This window comes from Mytilus galloprovincialis, chromosome 4, assembly GCF_965363235.1.
Source record: "Mytilus galloprovincialis chromosome 4, xbMytGall1.hap1.1, whole genome shotgun sequence".
NCBI lineage: Eukaryota > Metazoa > Mollusca > Bivalvia > Mytilida > Mytilidae > Mytilus > Mytilus galloprovincialis.
This window is the reverse complement of record NC_134841.1, coordinates 31,114,693-31,140,457: the sequence shown is the minus strand read 5'-3', so window position 1 is coordinate 31,140,457 and position 25,765 is coordinate 31,114,693. Positions and strand designations below refer to the sequence as shown.

The 25,765-nt window shown below is 32.1% G+C and overlaps 2 protein-coding genes across 2 annotated transcripts in view; one reads left to right on the top strand and one right to left on the bottom strand.

Annotated features, from left to right (window-relative positions):
* LOC143071874 (treslin-like) overlaps positions 1 to 25,765 on the bottom strand; it is a 55,321-nt gene that overhangs the window by 3,388 nt on the left and 26,168 nt on the right. Inside the window, exons 14-17 of the mRNA XM_076246510.1 lie at positions 18,837 to 18,930; positions 18,292 to 18,325; positions 15,278 to 15,388; positions 846 to 995 (exon numbers count right to left, since the gene is read on the bottom strand). Coding sequence (XP_076102625.1) covers positions 846 to 995; positions 15,278 to 15,388; positions 18,292 to 18,325; positions 18,837 to 18,930 — 389 coding nt within the window. The remainder of the gene's footprint in view (positions 1 to 845; positions 996 to 15,277; positions 15,389 to 18,291; positions 18,326 to 18,836; positions 18,931 to 25,765) is intronic.
* On the top strand, positions 1,194 to 14,122 carry LOC143071875 (uncharacterized). Its single transcript, XM_076246511.1, has 10 exons — positions 1,194 to 2,594; positions 3,678 to 3,778; positions 4,668 to 4,730; positions 5,147 to 5,230; positions 6,054 to 6,779; positions 7,385 to 7,497; positions 7,978 to 8,100; positions 8,882 to 9,658; positions 10,699 to 10,870; positions 11,466 to 14,122. Exons 5-10 carry the CDS (start codon positions 6,170 to 6,172, stop codon positions 12,116 to 12,118), a joined length of 2,448 nt encoding a protein of 815 aa, XP_076102626.1. The 5' UTR covers positions 1,194 to 2,594; positions 3,678 to 3,778; positions 4,668 to 4,730; positions 5,147 to 5,230; positions 6,054 to 6,169; the 3' UTR covers positions 12,119 to 14,122.

Genomic DNA, 25,765 nt, shown 5'->3' with positions numbered 1-25,765 from the left:
AGCTGACAAAAAAAATTGTTATTGCTCTTGCAATTCAACAAATTTCTTGAAAATGTGTTTTTTTATGATGTATGGACCTAAATAAAATTAGAGCAATCCCTGTAAAACTTGTATGTTAAGGTGTGACAAATGTGTGACAAATGATGACTTTGCATTTTAGTTCAAAGAAGAGAGTTTTGCTTTTTTTTTTGCTGATATTGTGACAAGTGTTTTTTTTTAAATGAAACAGCTAACAGTCAGAGGTAGGACAAAAATATATTGAGTAAATTTTCAAAAAATCATCAAATTGAAAAAATTTCAAGAGCAACTGAAAAGAATTTTACATTATAAGTCTGAGTCTTTTGTAAAAATGCATAAACTGACTTGTACAAATCTTCCTAGCCCTGAGTGACTAAGCTCTCTCTCGAGAGAGAGTTACAACACAGTTTGCATAAATCTATGTATGCTATAATAAAGAATTTATAGGAGGAAAGTATATACTGTAGATTCATTATTATTCGTTGGATATCAATTTTCGTGGGTTTCGTGGGTACAAGTGAACCACAATTTCAAATGTTCAACGAATTACAAATTTTCTATGGCTTTGTGTGCACAGATTGACAAAACCACGAAATCAAATATCCATGAATATGCAAGTTTTCCTTCATCCACGAAAATTGATACCCACGAAAATAAATGAATCCACAGTACTAAAGCAAATATCAAATTCATTATATAATAAACAGAAAAGGAAGAAGTATTTTTTTTACTTTTAATATCTATAAGTAAATAAAATGTATAGCCTTGAACTACATGTACATCAACTTAACTGTTTTTTTTGTATTGTAGATTTATATTGTATTTACCTAATTTGACAGGAGATTCAGCGACAACTTTTATATCAATCACACTCTGGGTCCTTCTACGCTCCTTTTCCAACCTTTTCCACATATTTTGACCTTTTTGCTTGTGAGATGGTGTTTCAGACACAAGTTTCCTATTAGATGATTTCATATCTGTAAAATACACATAAATGTTTGCTGATTTGGGGTTACATTTTTTTACATGTATTATATTTTATGCTTAAATACCTTTAAATATATAATAAAGAATTCTACTAGTAATACATTACCACATGACATGAAATAATTGAATTAGTTTTCATTTAAATGCAAATAATAATGAAAAGTCTTAAGAGCAATTCTCTGTAAGCATCAAAGTGACATGGAAATTGTATGTCACCAAATTTGATGAAATTTTGTATGCAGTCTCAATTACATATACTAACATTGAAAATAGTCTTGTTTTGGTTTTCTAGTATGTGGTTGCTATGGAAACCACACATTCATAATATCTGCTGAAAAAGGATGATCTACAATGTCAAAAGTGGACCGACTTCATGAGTTTTGAATATGATAGTGTGGTAATATTTTCAAAATCCAACTTGGCTTTTGAAAACATACATATTTAAGGTTTCTCCTTTTGATGGAATATCAATAAAATTCAGTTTTTAAAATATGTAAAAAATGGACAAAAATAGCAAAAAATCAGGATTCTGAAAATTGAGATTAATAGCAATTTTTAGAATTGTTTCAAGCAAAAGTGCAGGCATGAAGAAATGCATAGTATAGCTCCCCATTAACTTTTAACCCTTTTTTAAAATGTGTAAAAAAATTGGAGATGGTATATTTTTGGTAAAAAAGATATTTTCATTTAAAAGTGGTTACCTTAGCAACAATTGATGAAAAGGGTGCTATGACAAAATCATATTTGTCTGATGCAGGCCAACTATTTACTTCTTTTTAGCATTAAATATTGTATCTCAATATGTGTGCAACTATTTTAATGACAATTTGCTTTTATTTTCCCATATAACTGTTGCTATGGTAACATTTATGGTGATTTTTCATCATAAAATTGTTATATAGTCAAGCAAAATTTTATAATAATTTTTTAAAAATAGCAGTTTCTAGTTTTGTTTTCTTATTTAAAAGCTTGCCTGTTATATATCTTTATGTTTAGTTTGTCTGTTTTGTAATCATCAAATAGGTTCTCCGATAGTAGGAGAAATAAAGATTATAGCTTAAAACAGATATACTCAAGCTCATTCCCCTCTCCTACCTTAATATTCTCCTGTCTTCTGCACAAACAACAACAAGTGTTACAATGACAATTATGGTAACCACAAGTTATCCCTGCATACCCTAGTTTATCTAATGATTAAGAATTTCAAAGCATGGTTTGCCATATTCATAGATACCATTCTGATGTAGAATGCTCACCTTTGTATCATGACTTTGTAAGTAAAGAGGAAATTCATATTGTGTTGACTGAAAGTGGCATTATACCAACAGCGGAAAATTGTGGTGTATTGACAAGAACTTATGAAGTATGTGAGGTTCATTTCCAGCATCTTCTTTCCCTTAATTTGAAAAGAAGTCGAAGAAGGCTGTGCTTGCTCCCCAGTTTTATAAGCTCACATCCTGATATAGACCACAGTATTGATCAGGATATCCAGGCTAAAAGTAAAAGGAAGAGAGTAGATAGGACCTTATCCATTGACCATATCAGAGTGATCCAAGACAAGTATGGAATTGTTCTTGCTGTCAACACTCGTAAGTTTAACAATATAAATTAGTATTGCCTAGGGCCTGAAAAATATATATCTGTATTTCTGCTATCCCGACCATGCAAAGGTCACATTCAACTGTACCTTAATCCTTATATATTTTGGCAATTATCAATTAAGCACTATTAAAGTCGGGATGCATTCATATTGTGGTATGATTGCCAATGAGACAACTGTCCACAGAGAAATGACACAGACATTAAAAACTTAGTTCACCATACGGCCTTCAACAATGAGCAAAGCCCATACCACATAGTCAGCTATAAAAGGCCCTGATATGACAATGTAAAACAATTCAAAAGAGAAAACTAATGGCCTTATTTACATAAAAATTGAACGAAAAACAAATATTTAACACCATGAACACATGAACAAACGACAACCACTGAATTGCAGGCTCCTGACTTGGGACAGGCACATACATGAATAATGTGGCGGGGTTAAACATATTAGCGGTATCCCAACCCTTTCCTAACCTAGGACAGTGGTATAACACTACAGCATAAGAACAAACTATAAAGAACAGTTGAAAAAAGGCTTAAAACTCATCAGATGGACACAAATACAAGTGGACATGGCAGGGTACTTGTACATCCCGACAACAAAAAGACACTAGGAACAGATCTGAGAGTACTCACAGTTATCTGACAGCTAGTTCAAATTTTAAGCCACTAACAACTAATAAAAAAAATCATGTAATTAATGCCTGTCTACCGTATACTTACCCTATTGTTTTGCATGTTAGCAGAAAAACAGATATCATATTAGGCCTAAACAACTCGAGAATGAGAAAGGGTTCTCCAATAAAAAGGTTACTTTTGAAAAGAGGTTCAGTAAACATAGATAACACTACATTGACATTTATACAAAGAAGATAACAGGACATGTCAACAATGATAGACCATACAACAATAGGAAAAACAAACAACTATTCACAAATTGTACACAACATATATGGAAGTGAGCATTAAGACAGGTTTTTGCTAAAAAGAGGTGACATTGAATGGTTTTACTGTATGTAGTTACTTTTATATTTTCACTCATTTTATAGTTTTTTTCTTTTTTTCAGCTGTTTGCCTTAATTGTAGACTCAGAGTTTGCAAAATATCACAAGAGACATGTACAGATGTTAGCAGCAGTGTACAGACTTTTACTGCAAACCAATCAAAGGTATGGGAGTTTATTCAGGAAAAATTTAACACTATTTCACATGTCGTAAAATGTATGATTATACTCAAGTTAAGACAAGTTTGGCATAACCAACTCTCAAAACTTAAACACAATGTCAAGATTAATAACAGGAAGCTCCTGGTTGTCATGGTTGTTTTTGTCAATATTAATACCCCCACTAAGGTGGGGTTGTACATGTATATATAGTGATCATGTTACTGTATGTAAGTCCTCAACAACTAATAACAGAAAGCTCCTGGTTGTCATGGTTTGTCTTTGTCAATATTAATACCCCCACTAAGGGGGGGGTACATGTATATATAGTGATCATGTTACTGTATGTAAGTCCTCAACAACTATAGCTATACCAGAACATGAATTTCATTAAAACTTTTACAAAATATTTGGTTCCCAGTTATGTGTACCTGCTATATCACTTCATGATCAGAATAATATTTAGGTTTTCCCTGTAGCAAAACATGGTCTTCGACAAATTCCTAGAGGGGGGTTCACATCCATATTCCACAACTCCTAAACCAAGGAATTTCTGTATTTCCATGAAACTTTTAGGTAATTTTCATTACATAAAGCCTTTGTGCACCTCCTGTTATCTTATTGTATTTGGTTTTAAAGAAAACCACCATTGTATGTATGTATCTTACAAGTTTTATTATCTTTAGAAATTACACTTTTGTTAATAGTTACCTGTCTATTCTGTCATTTATTGTATTTGATTTGTAATTTGTCCTCATGTAACACATATTTTGTGTCTGAGTGTAAATAAAGAATTGAAATTGAAAATTGAAATGTACCTCATCAAATTTTCACACAAAAAATCTTGTTTTATATACCATTCACTTTTGATTCAGCATAAATTTCTTTTTTTCAGACAGTAGCAATGGAGTACTCAGAAGATGTAGTAGGAATTGACTTAACTGAAACTGTTGATCATGTAAATATTCCAGCATAATTATATAGTACAGTGTATACCTTATGTTTTTTTATCAATAATTATGAATGTAATGCTTCATAATTTGATTCAAAAGAGTCAAAAATAAATTTTATGGTTCAATAAATTCAAAATAAATTATTGCCATTCATTATAAATAAATTTCTATTAAAATTGCTTGAATGCATCAAGTAATACTAAAAGAATTTTTTTACCAATAAAAAAGTGGGTGTGTCGCCATTAAAGTTGACTTCATTGAAAATAAAAGTAAAACTTTTAATCAATTAGAAGACAGCAAAATCACAAGATTTATTTATAAGTTTGTGTAAGAATTTCAAAATGTCTTCCAAATGATGTATGCAGTTGTTCTTGAGTTTTCACTTGATTTGTGAATTTTATGGACATTTTCTTCTTTACAGTCAAGAGCAAAAAGAAAACAAGACGATGCTTATAGTCATCCAGAAATATTTGAAGAGGAGTTTCATTTTTCTGCATTTTCACAGGTAATATGATATAATCAACTACATGTATGACTGTTGTCCAGTTTTATATTTAATGTTTGCATTGTTTAAGAAGTAGTTCTTTTAGATCATGGTTTATACTCATTTTAACATGGGTAGGCATTATATTTATTAATATCTTTACACTGGGCGTTAGCAAGGTCATCTTCGCTAGCCAAGGGTTATGATCCACTCCCGCTCTTTGAAGAGAGCGGGAGTGGATTGTAACCCTTGGCTAGCGAAGATGATAAATATAATGCATACCCATGTTAAAATGAGCATGGAGGAAATGTTTTGGGGGACATTTCTTTTGCTGAATGTGTTTAATGAATGGCTATTATCTATTTTGAATTTATTGAACCATACAACTAATTTTTGACTCTTCACATTGAATAATCCGTAATGTTCAATAAAATCAAAATAAATTATGTCCATTCATTATAAATAAATTTCAATCAAAAATAAGGCTCAAAGAACTTTTTATATTATTTATATTAATAATAACAACGTACACACATGTTGGTGTTTGAATACACAACGTCAGAGTGGGCGTGTTGCCATCAAAATTGACAACATTGAAAATACAACTAATAATTTTAACCAATCAGAAGGCAGTAAAAACACGAAATTTATTTATTATTATATGGCTGCTTTTTTTTCCAGTCTAATTTTGATTATGTTTTTTTTCTCCATTGTGTAAAAGGGGTATATAGGGGCCAAAAATCACATTTTAACATGCTAGGAATTCATATCTTCCATCCAACAAATGCCTGTGTCTAGTAAACTTTTGTGTCCACATTTGCTCTAAATATTTTTTTTCTTTCAGGAAACACAGATGAGTAGTCAAACAACAGTCAAAGTAGTCAAAGAACCGTTCATCAGATAGAAAGTTTGGAGAAATTAAATTCATTTCTACTTTGTGAGGGATTAGATACAATATCTATGCCAACAAGTCTATGGGCCTCATATTCGAGGAAAACACAGTTGAGTTATATGAAAAAAATAAGTGCATGCATCAGGGCAATTGTAATGACTATTTTTGAAGAGGATGTAGACATTATCTTGCAACAGTTAGCATCATATGATTCCGGTAATGATGAAAGCAGTTCCACCAATACAAATGAAACTGATACAGAACTGTTAAGATCACTAGCAGATTCTTATTCAAAGGCAGAGTCATGGCAAATAAGAAGACAAATTTTGTCTGTCATTTCGGTACAATTAAATTATAATGAGACAGAACAATTAATACCAGGCCTTTCAGAGTACAGATATTATGCAGCTAAGAAACATTCTAACAAAGAAGGATGTGGGATGCCACCCAAGAATAGAGAAGATACTCGAAATAGAATGGATCATGCAAAACTAGATTCCTTTCTGGACTTTATAACATCTTCTCATGTTATCAAGGACCTCCCTTTTGGAGAGAGAAAATTAAAGTTACAAGATGGTAAAAAAATCGAGACTCCCAATATAATCAGATGTATGGGACCAGCAGCAATAGTTGATCAATATAAACAGTACTGCATAGAAAATGATTTCAACCCATTAGGTATTTTACTTGACTTTTGGTGATTGTCTGGGTTTCATTTAGTGGAATTCCGGTATAGTTATGTCAGGGGGAAGGGGGACAGAAGGTGGTTTGGAGGAGGGGGATTGATGAAAATCATCTGCCATCAACTCTTCGTACAGTTTTCAACCCACATTCTTCAAATTCACAGGCTGATAGTATACGTATTGAAGTGCTATTTTTTTCCCCCAATTTTTCCTGACATTGGAAGTTAATTTTTTTTAATCAAAATGTTGAAAGACCTATTTATTTTGTGTCAAAAACAGTTTAAATCCCCATACTTTGCAATCTGGCCATTTGTGACTTTGACCCATATTTTGAATATATAAAAAATAATTTTTAAGTAAACATACATGTATTATGCATGTAATTCCATATAGTTACATATGTACATGTGGCTAACATGATTTGTCTCACATTCACAGTCATCCATTTTCAATTTTGTAATGATAAATGCATTTTTCACATGAGAATTTCTATTTGCAGGAAAGTATTTAGTAAATTTTTACAAATGTTAAAACTATGCTTTTAGATGTGAATTGGTATGATTTACCATATTAAAACATTTTTAATCTTTTTATCATTAGGAGACAGTACTATGTTCAAGATTCTATCCGAATGTACTGCTACAACATGTACAATGAGAAAATCTCTCGAAGGTTTAGATTACTACCTAGCAGAAGGAGTAAGAGCTTTTAAGGTAAGTTGCACCTACATTTGTAGTGTTTTGAACTTTTTTTTTTATAGACAAAAAAGGGGGCATACACATTGTTGTTATTGGGCTGTTGCTCACTATTGAAGCCCACAGGTGACAATTAGATGATGGAATTGTTCTATCTTATATCAATTTTTGTGTTTCAAATTAAAATCCCATGAAAAACTTATTTTCAGTTGCATGTAATCAAGGTTATGGGAAATGTGTGATTGTGAAACAACTAATTTAAGTACCAACGAAGCAACAATTTTTCATGAAACCAAGAAAATTGAGATCCATGAATCAAAATACTTTCACAGTGAGACAACTTTGCTTTGTTTTTGTGACATCATAAACTAAAAAGTCATATGTAAGTCTTTTATTTTCTTGTTTGTTTAATACTTTGTTTGTAGGACTTCTTGTGTCATGATAGGCCATGCCTTCTATCCTTTGACATAATATCAAATTCAATCTTCTACATTGCAGGAGTTGGAGGATGTTCTTGCAGAACTTCACAAGATGGGATCCATCAGCCTTTCAGATAATACTTTTAAACAACATAAAGATTTATTGCTAGAATGTAAACGTTACTTGAAAGTAGATTATAAGGTACTACCTGTTCTGATTTATTAATATTTACCTGGCCAAAGTCTATACCAATAAGCTTGAACAAAATACATAACATAATATAAAAAAGAAGATATGGTATGATTGCCAATGAGACAACTATCCACAAAAGACCAAAATGACACAGACATTAACAACTATAGGTCACCGTATGGCCTTCAACAATGAGCAAAGCCCATATCGCATAGTCAGCTATAAAAGGCCCCGATAAGACAATGTAAAACAATTCAAACGAGAAAACTAACGGCCTTATTTATGTAAAAAAAATGAACGAAAATCAAATATGTAACACATAAACAAACGACAACCACTGAATTACAGGCTCCTGACTTGGGACAGGCACACACATAAATAATGTGGCGGGGTTAAATAAATCCACTTTGAACGGAAATAAAAGAGGACACTTTCACTTAAAAAATATGGGGATGGTCGTTTTATTTAATAATTTATACAAAAAAAGATTGCAGGAAGAATACACAATGAAAAACACTGCAACAAAAGGCAAATAACAAACCACTAAGGTAGATAAAACATATAACATATTGAAAAAAAAATAACAAAAAAAAAATCAACAGACTTGGTACAGACACAAAGTTGTGGTGGCTTTGAACCGGTTTATGAGCGCCTTAACCTCCCTTTTCTCTATCATGTGACTCTTGTGTTAAAACATACAATACATGAACAAAAAGATTGACTACAAAATTTACAATACCTGTATCTCTAAAAAAATCCAAAAAAAAATCATGAGTTTGATATATTTTAGGTACACATCTCAGAAACATCCAATATTTCGGACCATTGCAGGAAGTATGCTCTTTCTAGTCAGGACCAGGACCACTTTCAGTCGTGTTGTGATCATGATCATGATCATGTTTGTGAGCACTGTGAACAGATTTCAGAACTACTGCATGCAATAAGTAAGCTAGTGAATGAATGCGAGGTCCCAGATAAAGATATTTACCTGTATAAATTTTCTCAGGCAAAAGAGAAGATACTTAATTGGAAATGCCATATAATCAGATCTAGGAACCAGGGTGCTGCAAAATCTGATCTTCTTGATTCATTGGAAGAATCTGAGGTTGTAATTGTCCTTGATTGGGCTATGAAGTACTTGCCAAGACGGTACAGGGAAGACCAATCAAATTGGTATGCCAAGAGAGGAATTTCCTGGCATATAGGTGTCGCTTTCCGGAGAATAGGAGGAAACCTACAGAGTCTTACATTTGTCCATATATTTCATAGCCAGATTTCACAAGATTCAGTAACAACAACATCTGTGATTTTAGACATCGTTGAGGACTTGAATACAAAATATGAAGACATTTCTAAGGTGCACTTGTGGTCTGACAATGCAGGCTGTTACAAATGTACAGATACTATTAATGCAATAGCAATGAGTGGGAAAATAGCAGCCTATAATTTTTGTGAAGCGCAAGATGGAAAGGGAGCTTGTGATAGGACAGCAGCAACTCTGAAGGCAGGCATAAGAAGACATATTAATGAGGGCAATGATGTTACTTCTGCTTCACAGATGAAGAAGGTAATCTTGTTTGAAATATAATTTGTTGTCTCGCATGTTACTTATCGGCAATAGCAGCAGGGTTGACAAGTTGTATAAAAGCTTTATATTTTAGAAATTACACACAACAAATAAATAGAAAAATAAGTATAGGCCTTTCTTTAGGTTATTATTTTAAGAAATCTCGACTACAGATACAATAAATTTAAGGGAATTTCCTTATTTAGCATCAAAAGCTCTACTTTTCTTGTTCTGACTTATTAACACTGACAGTAAAATAAAGGGATTGTTGATGTTTTGTCAGGTTTTGCGGATGTTTTACAGTCATCATCAAGAATTGATTGACTGTTAAAGTGTTACAGTGACACAAATGACGTTGGACATGCTTGCAATGTCATAAACATGTCTTGTTCCTCTCCTGATTATGACACATATTGGATTGACTTTGTTTGACCTCAGGACAGTTGCTGTTGACTGAGCACCTGGGTTCACTCCAGTTTATACATGTTATAGGAGTTTGTCTTGTCCATGTTTTTATGGCCCCGCAACGAAGTTGTCGGTGCCAAATAGTTTTTCCCTTGTCCGGAATTCCGTAATTCCGTAATTACGTCATTCCGTCATTCGGTAACAAACCATTATACAGAGTTTTTTTCTAAACTCCTTTAGATATTGGGCTGATTTTTGGTATGTGAGTTAACCATGATTAGTTACAGATTAAGTTTAAGGTTCGTTTCGCTCCACTAATTTTTGCCGAAATTACGGGCTTTGGACTTTTGAGAAATTGTTGAAAATCCCAGTTATACAGACTTTTTTTATAAACGCCTTCAGATATTGGACTGATTTGTGATTTGCGATTTTACCATGATAAGATTCAGGACAAGTTTATATACAGTTTTTTTCTATACGCCTCCAGATTTTGAGCTGTGTGTTTTTGTTCCAGGGTTTGGGTGTCCCTTTAACTTGTCTTCAGTTAGCTATATATAGAGTTTGGTCAGTTTCTCTTAAGAAATTAGAAAATTTGTCTTTAATAAATTGACATGTTTGTATTCTTGTAATTTCAGGCAATCGAATCCACAGTAAAAAATGTTAAGTACATTGTCAAAGTGGTTGATTCCAAGACAGCTGTCAAAGAAAAATCATGTCCAATCATCATTCCTGCAATTTCATCTTTAAATAATTTTTTGTTTCTTGATGAAGGAATAAAAGTTTGGAGGCATTTCAACATTGGAGAAGGTAAGAGTTACACGATTGACAGTAAATAAAAGAATAAAAGACTGTCAGGTATGGTCTTACTCTTTTAGAGTATGCATTGGCCTAAGGTTGTTTTTTTTCGTTCATAAATTAATTGATTGTCTCTTTGATATTGATTATAGTATTCCTCTGTTGGAAGAAGCACAGACAACATTGTTTTAAGTTGATTGTATTTCATATGAGGGGTTGCTTATTTATCATGTATCGTCTTCTGGAATTAATACAAAGAAGATAACAGGACATGCCAACAATGACTGACCATACAACAATGAATGTTACTATATATGTATATATATCTATATAGCTTATTTTTATAGTAATTTTCATGCTATTCATGAATGACTTCCTGGCAAAATTGACATTCATTTACTGTTTGGATCCCTATGATTTTGAATGGCATCAAAAATGAAAAAATGATAAAACAATTATAGCCATTATATTATTTCAGTCAATATATAATTGATAATAAACTAAAAATAACATATTTTTTATAATACTGTATATCAGTATATACTTTTTTATAATACTGTATATTGAGATAAAAAAACAACTTTTAACCATGTGTTTTTTTTTTTAGGCAAACTACTTCCTAAACCATCAAATTACAGTGTGAACCTTCCTCAACTGAATATTATCAATGATTGTTCAATCGGTGTTGACTTTCATTCCTTGGGAAGACCAAACCCTAAAGTAGAAACAGCTGTGGATCCAGTGTTGTCTGGGATTTTTACATGTGAAACAGACGGATGTGTCCAAAGTTTCAACACGCATAGAGAGCTTGAGGAGCATCACTTGGTTGACAAGTGTGTTATCACTGCTGAAAAACATCCAAAATTTCAAAAAGTGGAACTTTATGTAGAAAAGTTAAACACTGCACAGATAACTCAAAGGGATATTGAATTAGCTCCTGCTAATGTAATTGAAGGACAAAATAGACAAGCCATGGGTTGGGCACTGAAAGCCACAAGACTTAATAAAAGGTTTAGTGAAAAGCAAAAAAAATATCTGATTGCCAAGTTTAATATAGGGTTACAGACTGGAAACAAAGAAGATCCTGACAGTGTAGCAGAAGAAATGAAATATGTTACCCAGAATGGTTCACGAATTTTTTCAAGTACAGAATTTTTGACACCTCTGCAGATTTCCAGTTTTTTCTCCAGACACGCGAGGAAATCTGATGCTTTGAGAGAGACTTTGATTAGTGAAGTGGAAAATTCACTTACAACATGAGTTTGACAGATAACATTGTTCTAAATGATTTGTTGAATCAGAATGGTTCTTTTTATTAATTGATAAAATTATGGTTTTCTTTTTTTGGTACAAGATAAGTATATCATTGAGGAAAAGCTTTTTGCATAACTTTGTTATTTGTATTTTTTCTACCTAGCCAAAGGCGAAAGCAGGTCTAGGAGTTTAGTCGCTCTGTCCATATGTCCATCTGTATATTATGTGTAATTATGCAAAATATCAGGAAATTTGGATTCTCAAATTTTTATGGGAGTTATGTCCCTTTGAACTTTGAAATTTACTGAAAATCATCATGTATCAGCTTTTCATTACAGCTTCTCTTAAATTACTTAACTGAACTTCAAGAAACTTTGAATGTAGAAAGATCACCATTAGCTGGGATCATCAGTGCCAGACAATTTATCTTTTTCTTCAAAAATATGAGTTTTTTTTAGTGTTATTGAATGATAATTCAGAATCTTGCAATTCTATAACTTACTCACAAATACCTTATAAAAATAATTTATTTACTTCAACAATTCTTCAATAATTTCCCTTTCATATTGTTTCTCTGCATTACATTGGGTTTAATTTATAATCATTCAAAGTGAAGAAATCTAAAGCTTATTTACATTAAAAACATTACTGAATTAGAGTAAGCGAAGTAGGTCAGGAGAAGGCTATTGCTCCTTGTTTATAATAATGATATAACTTATTGATCAGTTGGAGGTGTGTTTCGAATTCAATTTATCATTACTGTTCATAGTATGAAAGGGGTGAGCTCTATTTCACAAACAATATACTGGAAACATTATTGGTAAAACATTTATATATGTATTTTTTTTTTGTGTCTGGTTTGGTATGTTATTTGTTTATGTTTTGATTTTTAACCCTCATTGTAATAATGAAGATATAATATTTCTATTTTATTGGAGGATTTGTCACAAGTCTGCTTGAAAGTTTTGTGATGGTTTGTACATGAACATATTAATACAAGTTTCTCAAATGATCATACTTTGAATGACAAGACCTCATTAAGAATTGTTTAGGAACAATTGATAAAAAAAAATCCCGCCAAAACCTTATTTTTTCATCCTTTTCAGCAAATTTCCACTAAGAGTAGGAAAATTTTGATAAAAAGATTTAAATTGTATAATTGTGTTTTAATCTAGTAACAGACACAAATATAATAGGCTATACAACTTGACTTGTTAAAATAAGGTCTTTTTGATGAATTTAGCATTTTTTTCTGTCATTTTCCAGGGGTAGGGGAAGGTTTTCCAACTTTATTTAGCATCCTTACTTCATTTTAGATTTAATTTTGGCATTATAGGAAAGGTGAAAGACTGATCTATTGAGAAAGTGGTAAAGTATCTATGTTTTATGCATTTAGTTGTACATACTAATAAAAAAACTGCCTTAACCTGTATTTGCCTATTTTTCAGAAAGTGCCATGGCAACAATTTTCAAAATAATTTTTTTTTAAATTCAGCAATATACCATCTCCAGTGATTTTATATTTGATAGAGTATACATTGGTCTTTATTCTGATATAAAGTTTTTTTCTGTCGATGCCTGCGTTCTTTTATAAATCTTCCCTAGAAAAAGGTAAATTTTCATTTTTTTTCTGAAACCTAAAAATACTGATCTTCGGTATTTTTGATTTGCTTATACCAGAATATTATGGACGGCTGATGTTATTTTGTTATTTAAAAAGTCAAGTACTATGCTTGTTTTTACAATATCAAAAGTAATTTTATTGCTCAATTTGTACAGATATGTGTACACAAGTCCAAAGTTACCCCAATTTCACCTAAAAAGCATTGAATTTGAAGCCAAAATTTTAGGTCAATGGTTACCATAGCAACCATACACATGAGAAGAGAAAAAACATTTTTTTTCTCAATATAATCATATTTGAAGCATATATGCCAACTTTGGTGAAAATCTGACACCTATGGTTTCCCAGTCCCTATTGATTCCTTTGATGCTAACAGAGAATTGCTCTTAAATATTGACAGTATTTGATGATATATACCTATTATTCACCTTTTGGGAATTTGATTGATACATGAGTTATCTCCCATCAGAATGAAATTACTGTTGTATGTAAACAAAACAACAGCTAGGTTTGAAAATATTCATTGATGGTTGAGGAAGCCAGGTTTTAAAATTGATCTAGTGCCATGGACAGCCATCACAATTGATCCTTTTTAGAACCATTAATATTTTAAGTCAATGAACCATGACTGAGTTACATGGCTCAACAATCTCCATGTAAATGAGATGTGCCAATGCTAATACAACTACATACCAAATACCATTGACTTATTATAGGCCATTCCCAAACCTAAATACAAACATTAACTTGTAAACTATGAAAAAGTTTCAGTCAATGAACCATGAAGAGGGAGTGGGGCTATATAATCTCCATGGAAACGATTCTTGCAGATGTCAATAAATATGCATACCAAATATCATTGACTTAACATTAGCAGTTCATCTTAAACTGATCTAATCACAAACTAATACATGTAAACTAAGATAAGTTTCAAAGTCATTAGACTGTGACTGAGGGGAGAGGCCAAATACTCTCCATGGAAATGAGATGTGCCAATGCTTATACAACTGAATACCAATTAACATTGGCCTCCACTAATGGTTCCCCTTGAACTGACCTAATCACAAACTAAGACATGATAACTTCTGCATACCAAAAATGATTGACCTACCACTTGTGCTTCACCATAAACTAATCACAAATCACATTGTTAACGCCGTGGCCGCCACCTACCTACATGTATGTCTCGTTTTTTTACTCTGTCAAGGCGAGACAAAAAAAGTTTACCTACTGGGATATATGCTGTACATACAAAACATACATCTACTTATTTACTAACTTACACTATATCTAGTTTTATGTGTGATTCCTTACTATTCTGATTTATCAACTTGATAAAAATACTGTCTGCAAAATAGTTAGTCACAGGGTGGTATTTTATTTCATTTACTCTTTATCACGATTTTATTAATATAGTTTCCTTTTGTAAGAAGCAGACTATACACAATATTCATTGATGTTCTATGATCAGCATAACTAAGCTCACCAACAAAAAACATCATAAGATTGACAAAGAATAAAAAGACCAACTGTACACCTACATTTAGGACTTTTCAAAATATGAGAAGCTTTATTCCTCTTCTTTGCCGAGTTCTTCACTGTTTCCATGACAGCAACTGACTGTCTTCTCTCTAACTTCCTCTTTTCTCTATCTGTAAACAGTTCATAAAAATACTTTTGAAAAATCAGTATGATTATTACGCTGCTCAATTTTACTAAATATGTATTTACAATATTCCTCCTTTTTTCTGAGATTTGATTTGAAAATTCATAAGACTTTTGCTTATAAGCCGTTGTTGTGATAACTATCAAATTTTTGGGATACGATTGCTTTTAAGCAATCTGCAGACTTTTACCGTTGACTCAGGGCTCATTCCCTCACGTCAACCGTTTTATTCTAAACATTCAGCAACATCTCAGACTCTTATGATTGTCTTGCTTTAAAGGTAAAAACAAGCAAAAGGATTGAACATAAACAACTTTCCTGTAATGTTCTTCTCATAATCTTCATGTTTGATTTTTCCCTTGACTTATATGCGTGTTTTTAACAACACGGAAAATCAGAATTAAGCAGTATTTATATTTAGTGTTTTTATAAATTTAGAAACACGTCAGAGGGAATTCCCCAGTTTTGATAAATGCGAGAGTTCTTTGAATTCCGATAATTCTATTTCTGTCATATAAGAACTGAAGTGGAGTTTTCTATATTTTACCGTTATGAAACTGATACTGTACTCTCATAAATAAATTGAGACTCATTTATCATATCATAAATTAAATAAACGTTCTTGTTCCAAATCGCGGGTTTGTTTATGTATTAATGCGCATGCGTATAGTTTTCTTGATTTCAAGGGGTATCAGATTGAGTGGTTGTTCTGGATTCCCCGCTTATTAATTAATTTGAAACTCATTGGATTCTTTCTATGTCTGCCTGCTATTGAGGGTTTAATATTGTTGTTGCATAATTTAAAATCATATGCATCATTTAAATTAAACTCAATGAAGTTTTACCTATAACACCCCTTTAGCCGAAATGGAGTCTTCCATATTATCGTTTCAAGTTGTCTCCCTTTCAGAAAAAAGTAAAAACACAAAAATGCTGAACTCCGAGGAAAATTCAAAAAGGAAAATCAAAAATCAAAAGGCAAAATCAAAAGTCCAAGCACATCAAACGAATGGATAACAACTGTCATATTCCTGACTTGGTACAGGCATTTTCTAATGTAGAAAATGGTGGATTGAACCTGGTTTTATAGCTAGCTAAACCCAGAAATATTTCCCGTCAAAATCGTCAAGAAAAAATTAACTCGTTAGATGTCGATAAACGTCGTATTATATTAAGAACGATCTCAATTTAAACAGAGGAGTGTGTACGGAAGGATTCATGCCCACTGACCCAAAGGAAATTAATAATTAAAGAGTTAGAAATGGGGTTCCTCCTAGAATTAACGGTGATAAGATACGAAGTGAATAGTCCGAGATTACTGGGTACAAGTCAAATCGGCACCCATAGAAAAAGTCAAATCGGCACTTCGTTAAATCGGCATCTAGTCAAATCGGCACCTATTTAAAAGTCAATTCGGCATCCAATAATATTTGATATAATATATGGGACTGGGAAATGGGGTTCCTCCTAGAATTAACGGTGATAAGATACGAAGTGAATAGTCCCGAGATTACTGGGTACAAGTCAAATCGGCACCTGGTCAAATCGGCACCCCATAGAAAAAGTCAAATCGGCACCTGGTTAAATCGGCATCTAGTCAAATCGCCACCTATTTAAAATTCAATTCGGCATCCAATAATACTTGATATAATATATGGGACTGGGACTATTTAAGTTTGAAATTTAAGTATACTAGCATAAAAGTCCCCCACGGTCCCAGCTTGTCTGGCAAATCAGCCGTCGGACATCAGAGTAATCTCGAACTATGAAGTGAAATACCTTCCCTCACTCTCTCTCTCAGTGACTGCTGTGGAAAGTAAACTTGGAATTGATAGCACACAAATAAAACACAATAAGTACATTGCTCGTACACTTGTATCGGGTATTAGCTATTTTTAAAGTTGAGTGACGATTCAGATTTATATTACCTTTGCAGGTGCAGTTGAATTAGTTTTGAAAATAATACTATCCAGCTGTACCAGGCCTTGCGGTCATAAAAAATTTTCGAGTCAGTTTTTTTGTACTCGTACTCGAAAATCAACCAATGAAATTGCTTGATGTCTTGTTTCGAGCATGATTTTTGTGCTCCAAGCACTGAGCAAATTTTTATGCCTTCAAGACCAGGCCTTGATAGTCCAAATAATTATGACGTCTTGAAAGGCTATTTTATTTTTTTTTCTTTGACGCCTTACTTCGACGTCGACAAGGACGTATATTAGTTATACGTCCTTGGACGTCGAAGTAAGGCATCAAAGAAAAAAAATATAATAGCCTTCCAAGACGTCATAATTATTTGGACTATGGCCTTGAAGGCATAAAACTTTGCTCAGTGCTTGGAGCACATAAATCATGCTCGAAACAAGACATCAAGCAATTTCATTGGTTGATTTTCGAGTCCGAGTACAAAAAAACTGATTCGAAAGTTTTATGACCGCAAGGCCAGGGCTGCCAAAAATGTGTGAGACTCACACATGTTCCTGCTTTTTTGCAGCAGTATCCTTGGATCAATTTTTTCCTCTTTGATCTTTTCTATTTTGGCCAAATCTCACGAATTTGCTTAATGAAAAGTTGACAGAACTGCTATACATGTGTCAATGAAAACTATATGGCAATCGTATCCCTCAGAGCATTCTGCTCTTTGATTTGAAAATTTTTGTGAATTTTTATATACATGTATTTATACAGTATTTTTCTTTATGTGGTCATACTTTGCATTTTACTTACTTTAAATTTACAAATTATTATTAGGTTTTTATCCATCCGAATAATGAGATTGGGTGATTATACAATAATAAGAACTGACATTATGAATTTCGATACCCATATCTGTTTGCATATTTTCCTGAAATAAAATAACTTTATAGTGTGCTGTGAAGATATTCTCTTTACCTTTTTCTTTCCTTTTGTGCTTTGTGCTTGTTTTCTGAAAAAAGAGGTAAAAAAAATATTGATCTGTACAAAAGTAAAATTAGGTGTCAAATCCACAAAATATAAAGAGAAACTCCACTATTCACCTAAAATATACATAAGGTTAGTTCATTCTACAGACTTGGGGATTGATTCAGTTTCTAATTTGTGTCATTAACCTTCCATTTTAAAAGATATCTACCAAACAAAACTAATCTTTAGCATGAATATTGCATGATGACATGTTTTGTTGTATTACTTAGGAATCATAGATTTATTCTTAAGAGGAAGCTCTGAGCATGCATGGAGGATGCTTGGAGCTTTTTAAGTAGGCTTTTCTCAGCAGTTTGTGAAAATAATTATAATTTTTTTTACTTATTTCTGGTTTATTGCTTTTTAACTCAAATATTTGTTAGTATTGGCAAAAAATAAGTAAAAATTGTAAAAATGCTGCAAATAGTCAAGTTTCTCATTATTTTGGAAAGGTTAATGTACTTGCAGTACATGTAATAATCACTTAACTTTACCTGGTCTTTCTCCTTTCCTGATTTAGTAGCTACTACTATCTGTCTTTTAGGTCCAAAATCTGCAAGACTTGGATGGTGTATTAGCTTTCTGGACCTATAATGTAAAATCATACTTCCAGCCACTAACATACAGAACAAAAAAAAAATTGTAACTCCAATGCTTAACTACAAAATAAACTGTCAACACAGTGATGTCTCACCTGTAATTCCTTTTGACAGTTTAATTCAAATGTTGAAATTAAAATGGCAATACTTAAAATGTAAACTATATATAGAACACTCATAGCCTTAGATCCATAACTGAAAGGTACCTGGTCAAAGATCTCCATTGAAATAAGATATGCCAATGCTAATAAAACTGAAAAACTGAATACAAATTATTATATGTTATTCAGGTTTCAGACAGGGTATATACTGTGACATTCCTGGCTTAGCGTTTATATCCCCTGAGCCGAAGGTGAATGGGATATAAGCCCTAAGTCGGGAATGTCACAGTATATACCCTGTCAGAGACGTGAATTACACATATATTACGGATTACCACTGACTTAATGTTATTTTCCAGTTCAGGTATTTGTTGAATATTCACAATGCAGCATGTATATTCATTACATGTTTATTGTCTTTTAATATTTCAAGTAATTCATTTAAGTACACGTTTTTTATCTTGACAATTTTTTTTCCGTTAAAAATAGTTTCAATAAAGTTTTTTGATATCATATTTTGTGTTTGTATGTGTGTGTGGCTTTGTTTTTTACAACACATATATTGAAAAACCCAACCTGATATGTTCAGCATACATTAAGGATTTTCTAATTTGCTGGGAACATAATTTTATTGTGTATGTAATAATTTATATTAACACTTTTAACATTTAATTTAAGTATTAAAAGTGTAAATTGGGTGATTTTGTATTAAAAATGTACTATTGACTGAAGCACGTCATTATTTTCCCTCTGACATTCCTTAGTGTTCTGTATAGCGTTTGACTAGGTCACATAGTAACCGGTGTTATGATGACGTTATTGAGGTTCTTATTGGGGATAAAAATGTCGTATATACTCTGGCAGTTTCCTGAATATATACTGACATCTCTGTGTTGTTATCCAATCACAGACCTCGACACATTTGTAACCCGTAATATAATTATACATGTACCATTGATTTATCATCAGCAGTTCTCTTTAAACTTACCATTACCTAAACAAACTTTTATATGTAAACTAAGCAAAAGTTTCAGTCAATAGACCATGATTAAACCCATGCATAATATCCATGAAAATGTGACATGGAAAGGATAACTGTACAATTGTATACCAAATAGTGCCTTAACATTAGTGGTTCATCTTATAAACTGACCAAGTTTTAAAATCAAGAGAGCATGCTTGAAGGGGTAGGACCAAATAATCTCCATACAAGCAACATGTGCCAATATTAATACAACTGCATATACTAAATACCATTGGCCCAATAAACTGACTTAATTCCAAATGAATTGCATTGTCAGAAACACAACTCTGTGTGACTTTGTTGAGAGGAGACAATTCATTTGTAAATATTCAGGTTTGGAAATCAATATAGGTCAGCTGATACAATCAAATGTCCACATGATCTCAAATATAAGGGGTTCCATCCGATTATATTTGGTGTCAACTCTATTTGTCACTATTTGTTACTATATCAGTTACTGATCAGATTAAAGACTCAATTAACAATAAAAAATCAATTCTTCAGAGAACAATTGAAGGTCTTTCCACCTCGATAATAAGAATGAAATTTAAAAATTGATGTTAGAAAATTTCACTCCTTGTTGATGTAATTTGGTTCTTCAAATTGATATAAAAAAATAAGATTAATAGGTATATGCAGAAGACTTAATTGTTTTATTATGAACAGAAAATCATTTTTAGCAAAGGTCAAAATCTAGAACGTCAAATTGACCTTTGACCTTGACCTCAATTTCAAGGTCATAGGTCAGTGATCTCAAATCAAAAGATCCCAGGTCAATCATTTGTATGGTTGTGGAGAAATACTGATTTGAAATACATAAGGGGAGAAAACTCCTATTTATAAGGGTTAACCAAAACACTTTGACCGAAATAGGTTGAAGTTGTGCCTAATTGTAAACAGTTATTTGGCAAACACATCATATCATTTACTGTCACAGTTTCTGTGGAATAACGATAACAAGCAAAATTCTAAATTTAGAACATGACCTTGACCTTTGACCTTGACCTCAATATCCTTCAAATGGACCAAGGACTTCATATCAAAAGACTGTAGGCCTCTATGATTTAAAACGTATGAATTTATCCAACAAATCGTCTATCTTAAATTTTCAAAGGGAAATAACTCCCATAAGATGTCTTTCGATCACTCAAGTCAATTTAAACCAAATCATTCTCAAGAGTAGACGAACAATTTGGTGAAAACAGTTTGCTAAAATCTTTTACAGTTTTAGAGATATAGCGATAACAAGAAAAAAGGGACGCGGGGAGATAACTCCTATAAGAATAAGTGTTCGGTCACACAGGGTGAGTTTTGAAACCTCCATTACTGTACAACATCATTGGCCAAAAAATCCATTCGATATGTTGTAAGACAAAAAAGCATCTCGGACGGCAGAAGAAAAACAAAAAAAAATTAAAAACCAATTGTTCAGAGAACCATTGATGGTCTTTCCACCAGTAAGGATCTTTTTTTATATGAAAATATTAAAAATTTGGTTTTAAATGTCAATTGAACCGTCAAATGACAGCATATTGAACGTTGATTCCAAAAATGTATGGTTTCTATGGAAAAAGATATAGATAAGGGAGATAATTGTTAACTTCCGGTTCAAACGACGTAATTTCCGGTATAGTTTGATAGTTTAATTGACACTGATTCCAAAAATATATGGTTCTATATACTTTTACATTTATTTAGAACAAAAAATAGCTACTTCCGGTAAACAAAAGGTCACTTCCGGTTGGCTTTTACAAGGTCACATTGCTTGCAACCTATTGCAAAAAGTCCCATGTCTTTATCTTGTATACATATGAGGTAAAAGCAAAGGTCAAAATCTAGAACGTTAATTTTGCCAATGACCTTGAGCTCAATTTCAAGGTCATCAACCAAGGACCTCAAATCAAAAGACATTAGTCCTCTACTTTATATTGTTTATGAGTTATATTATCATACATATGATATAAGATATAAAAAGGGGGAAAACTCACGTCAAATGTCTACGTACCCTTTCGACTAAAATTTATGTGTTACTACATGTCGTAACTAACAATTTTATGAAAATATCTTGTCAATATCTTATATGATTTCTGAAAATAAGAGATAACAAGCCAAAATCAAAATTTTGATCATGACCTTGACCTTTGACCTTGACCTCATTTTCAATTTTTTGGACCAAGGACCTCAAAACAAAAGACCCTAGGCCTCTAACACTTATGGTTTTCCAGTTAAAAATGCATTTCACTTATACCAAATATAAAAGGGGAAATAACTCTCATATGGAGTCTCCGGAAAGCTTCGAACAAAATAAATCAAATCATCCTGAGGATATAACGAGCAATTTGGTAAAATAAATTTGTCGGTTTCTTATACGGTTGCGAATATTAAGCGATCACAAGAAAAACAGTGTTCGGGGAGATAACTCTTACATTGAAAAGATTTTGGTTACGCGGTGTCAGTTTCAAAAGCGTATTAATTGCTCGATATCATATACCATATATCTAAGCGACATCTTGCGAAACAAAAAAATTGCGAAGGAACAAAAAGTTGGCGGAAGAAAAAAAATAATAATAATCAGAAGAAAACCAATAGGTCTTTCCACGGAAAAGTGGAAAGACCTAATAATCAGAAGAAAAACAAAAGGTCTTTCCACAAAAAGTGGAAAGACCTAATAAATGAAAAAATAAAAACTGGTCAACACCTGTATCACAAAATTTATAACTTTCATTCAGTATCTGAAAACATGTTCTTGACACTAATGAACAAGGTGGAATAATGGATGCTTAAAGGTGTCTCCAATAGTCCTCTTTAGCTTTAATCATAAATTTCATAAATATATTTTCTTTTAAATATTTATATATTCATGATATTCATGTTAATATGCTCAAGCTCTTTGATTATTTTTTCTAGAATAATATCCATGTAGACCTTTTTTTTTTAATTTTTTCTGAAAGTCAATCATAATGAGCTCAACTTTCAGAGAACACTCAGATTTTACCTAAACAAAATTAATGTGAAGATATATAACTTTATGTTTTTAATTTGCATTTAACAGGTACATAGGGTAAACACTTTGTAAAGACAATGATGTTTTATCATTTTATGGGCATATTGTAATCATGGTAATGAAAACAAAACAAAACAAAAATTAAAGCTGTTACCAGTAAATGTTTAGTGATCAGTTGCAGAGGTAAAAGTTTAGAGGAAAGATGTCAGCAACTTTGGACTTGGTGGACAGAGATCCCAATGGAATCAACAATCATATCAAGGTTAGGAAACATATTTCTTATTATAAAAAAAAATATTTAATGATCTTCAATGAAGAAATGCATATTAATTTTAACATTTCATTCCCAAACTATCTCTGTTATACTTTTCAAAACGGAAATTTTTAGAGCTCTATATTTACTTTGAAAATAAAAATTATTTACAGAAGTTTCATATTATAAGTTTTCAAATGAAAGTTTAGTTTGAAAATAAAGTATTTTTGAACAGTTATAAAAAAGAGATATAATATGATATGATAATTATAAATTATCATTGATCATCGCAATGAAATTGTTTTTTATCGCCTGAGCTGGTACAGGGAAAGTGAAAAAAGCAATCCAGTTGAGATGACCAATGATTATCTGTTTATCACTATTTTACCTATAATGAAGATGTTAATTTCAATGACAATGGGCACCTGCAAGCTTAGTTTCTAAAAAATTCTAGCAACACAATTTTTCATATCACTCTACTGTGCTGAGAGAGGAAATAATCAGTCAATAAGATTAAAGGAAAATTTCATTAAATAGCAATAATTAAACATCTTCAAGATTCTATTCAAGAAACTTAAGTTTCCTAAACCAAAAATTAATTGTTCAAGACAATTTTATGTTTTCTAGACCATCCTTGTGGAATAATTGGCTGCATCTATCAAAATACCACATTTCAGTATTTTTAATTATGAGGCCATTGGATAAATATTTAGTGTTATTGTTTTCATTGCCAATGAGACCACTATTCACTGAATGAAATGGATGTAAGCAACATTAGATTACCATACAGCCTTCAATAATCAGCAAAACCCATAAACCCACATCATATAGTCCGGTAGTTTGAGGAAATTACAACTAACAAACAAATTACAACCTCCACACTTAAGTTTGAAAAACATTTGCAGTAATAATTTTCTATGGAGAAGACTGATTTGAATAGTTCTATTTCCTCAGGTAGATTTCCATGATGTTATGGCAGAACCTGATGGCGTACACAGCTTAGATTGTGTGTGGAAAATATCTAACAAGTGTTTTGAATTGTGGAAGAATGTCTGCTATGTGATCATGACTACCTGTTGTGGAATCTGTATAGCCATGGAATGGGGATGTGAATTTGCTGCTATTGCCTTCTATCACATTTGGTGCATCACACCCTGTGTGAGGGTCTTAGAAATTAATTGTGGTATGACACAAAAAGTGTTTACTGCATGTATAAATGGTTGTGGTGTGCCTTTATTTGAAGGTTGTGCAGTAATCTTAAAAGGATTGAAATAATAATAAGTGCTAAATAAGTTTACAGATGTTATTGGTATTTTAAAAGAAGATTGAACAATTAAAATTCTTTATATTATTTATAACCATTCTAGATTAATGTTTGATAAAACAATTATAATATTCTAGTCTATTTATCTTAACAAAAGTGCTGAAATGCCTCGCCTGCTTTACTGACAATTGATTTTTTGTTGATTTCTTAAAGATAAAGGTTTTACTAAAAGATTTCAACACTTTCAAAGATCTATGATTACTAGAGCCTGTGTTGCTCACCTGATATTTTTTTTTACAATTGATGCATGAAATAATGCAACCGTTATGCTTTTGCTTTGTATTCGAGAGATAAGCCAACAACTGCATTTTACCCCTCTGCTCTATTTTAAACTATGTCTGACAGGGTTCTCACTAAGGATTCTTTAAGGCGAGTCAAGGGACTGGTCATTTTTAGCCATGACGAGTCCAACAGTAAGAAAAAGATATTTTATAGCAATAGAATTTATTATTTCAGTCTTCATGACCTAATAGAACAGTGCAATGAGGTTCTGATTACTATTAAACTTATGCTATAAAATGATGATGTGATTGTTCAGTTTATACAAAATATTTCAATCTTCCAATCATGAAAATGGTAAATTCAGACATATTTTCATGAGTCCAGGACTCATGGACTCACCTTATTGAGAACCCTGTCAGTTGACAGGCAGGGTCATTGGACAAATTTTAAACTAGAAACACTAATAATGATTGTGACTAAGTTTGGTTAAATTTGTCCAATAGTTTCAGAGAAGATTTTTGTTAGATTACAAAATATCTACAAAAGTTTGTTAAAAATTTACTATAAAGGACAATAACTCCTTAAGGGGTCAATTGACCATTTTGGACATGTTGACTTATTTGTAGATCTTACTTTGCAGAACATCATTGCTGTTCACAGTTTATCTCTATCTATAATAATATTCAAGATAATAACCAAAAACTGCAAAATTTCCTTAAATTACCAATTCAGGGGCAGCAACCCTGATTTGTCATAAAATTTCAGGGCAGATAGATCTTTACCTAATAAACAGTTTCACTTCATGTAAGATTCACTCTAAATGCTTTATTTTAGAGATATAAGCCAAAAAATGCATTTGGACATATTTTTTTAAACTAGATACCTCAATGATGATG

What these genes read in the sequence shown, in the direction of transcription:
- LOC143071875 (XM_076246511.1), top strand. Translation starts at nt 6,170, where the DNA reads ATGCCAACAAGTCTATGGGCCTCATATTCGAGGAAAACACAGTTGAGT. An exon ending in AAATGATTTCAACCCATTAG is followed by an intron (nt 6,780 to 7,384) that starts GTATTTTACTTG and finishes TTTTATCATTAG; the next exon opens with GAGACAGTACTATGTTCAAG. An exon ending in CTGCTTCACAGATGAAGAAG is followed by an intron (nt 9,659 to 10,698) that starts GTAATCTTGTTT and finishes TTGTAATTTCAG; the next exon opens with GCAATCGAATCCACAGTAAA.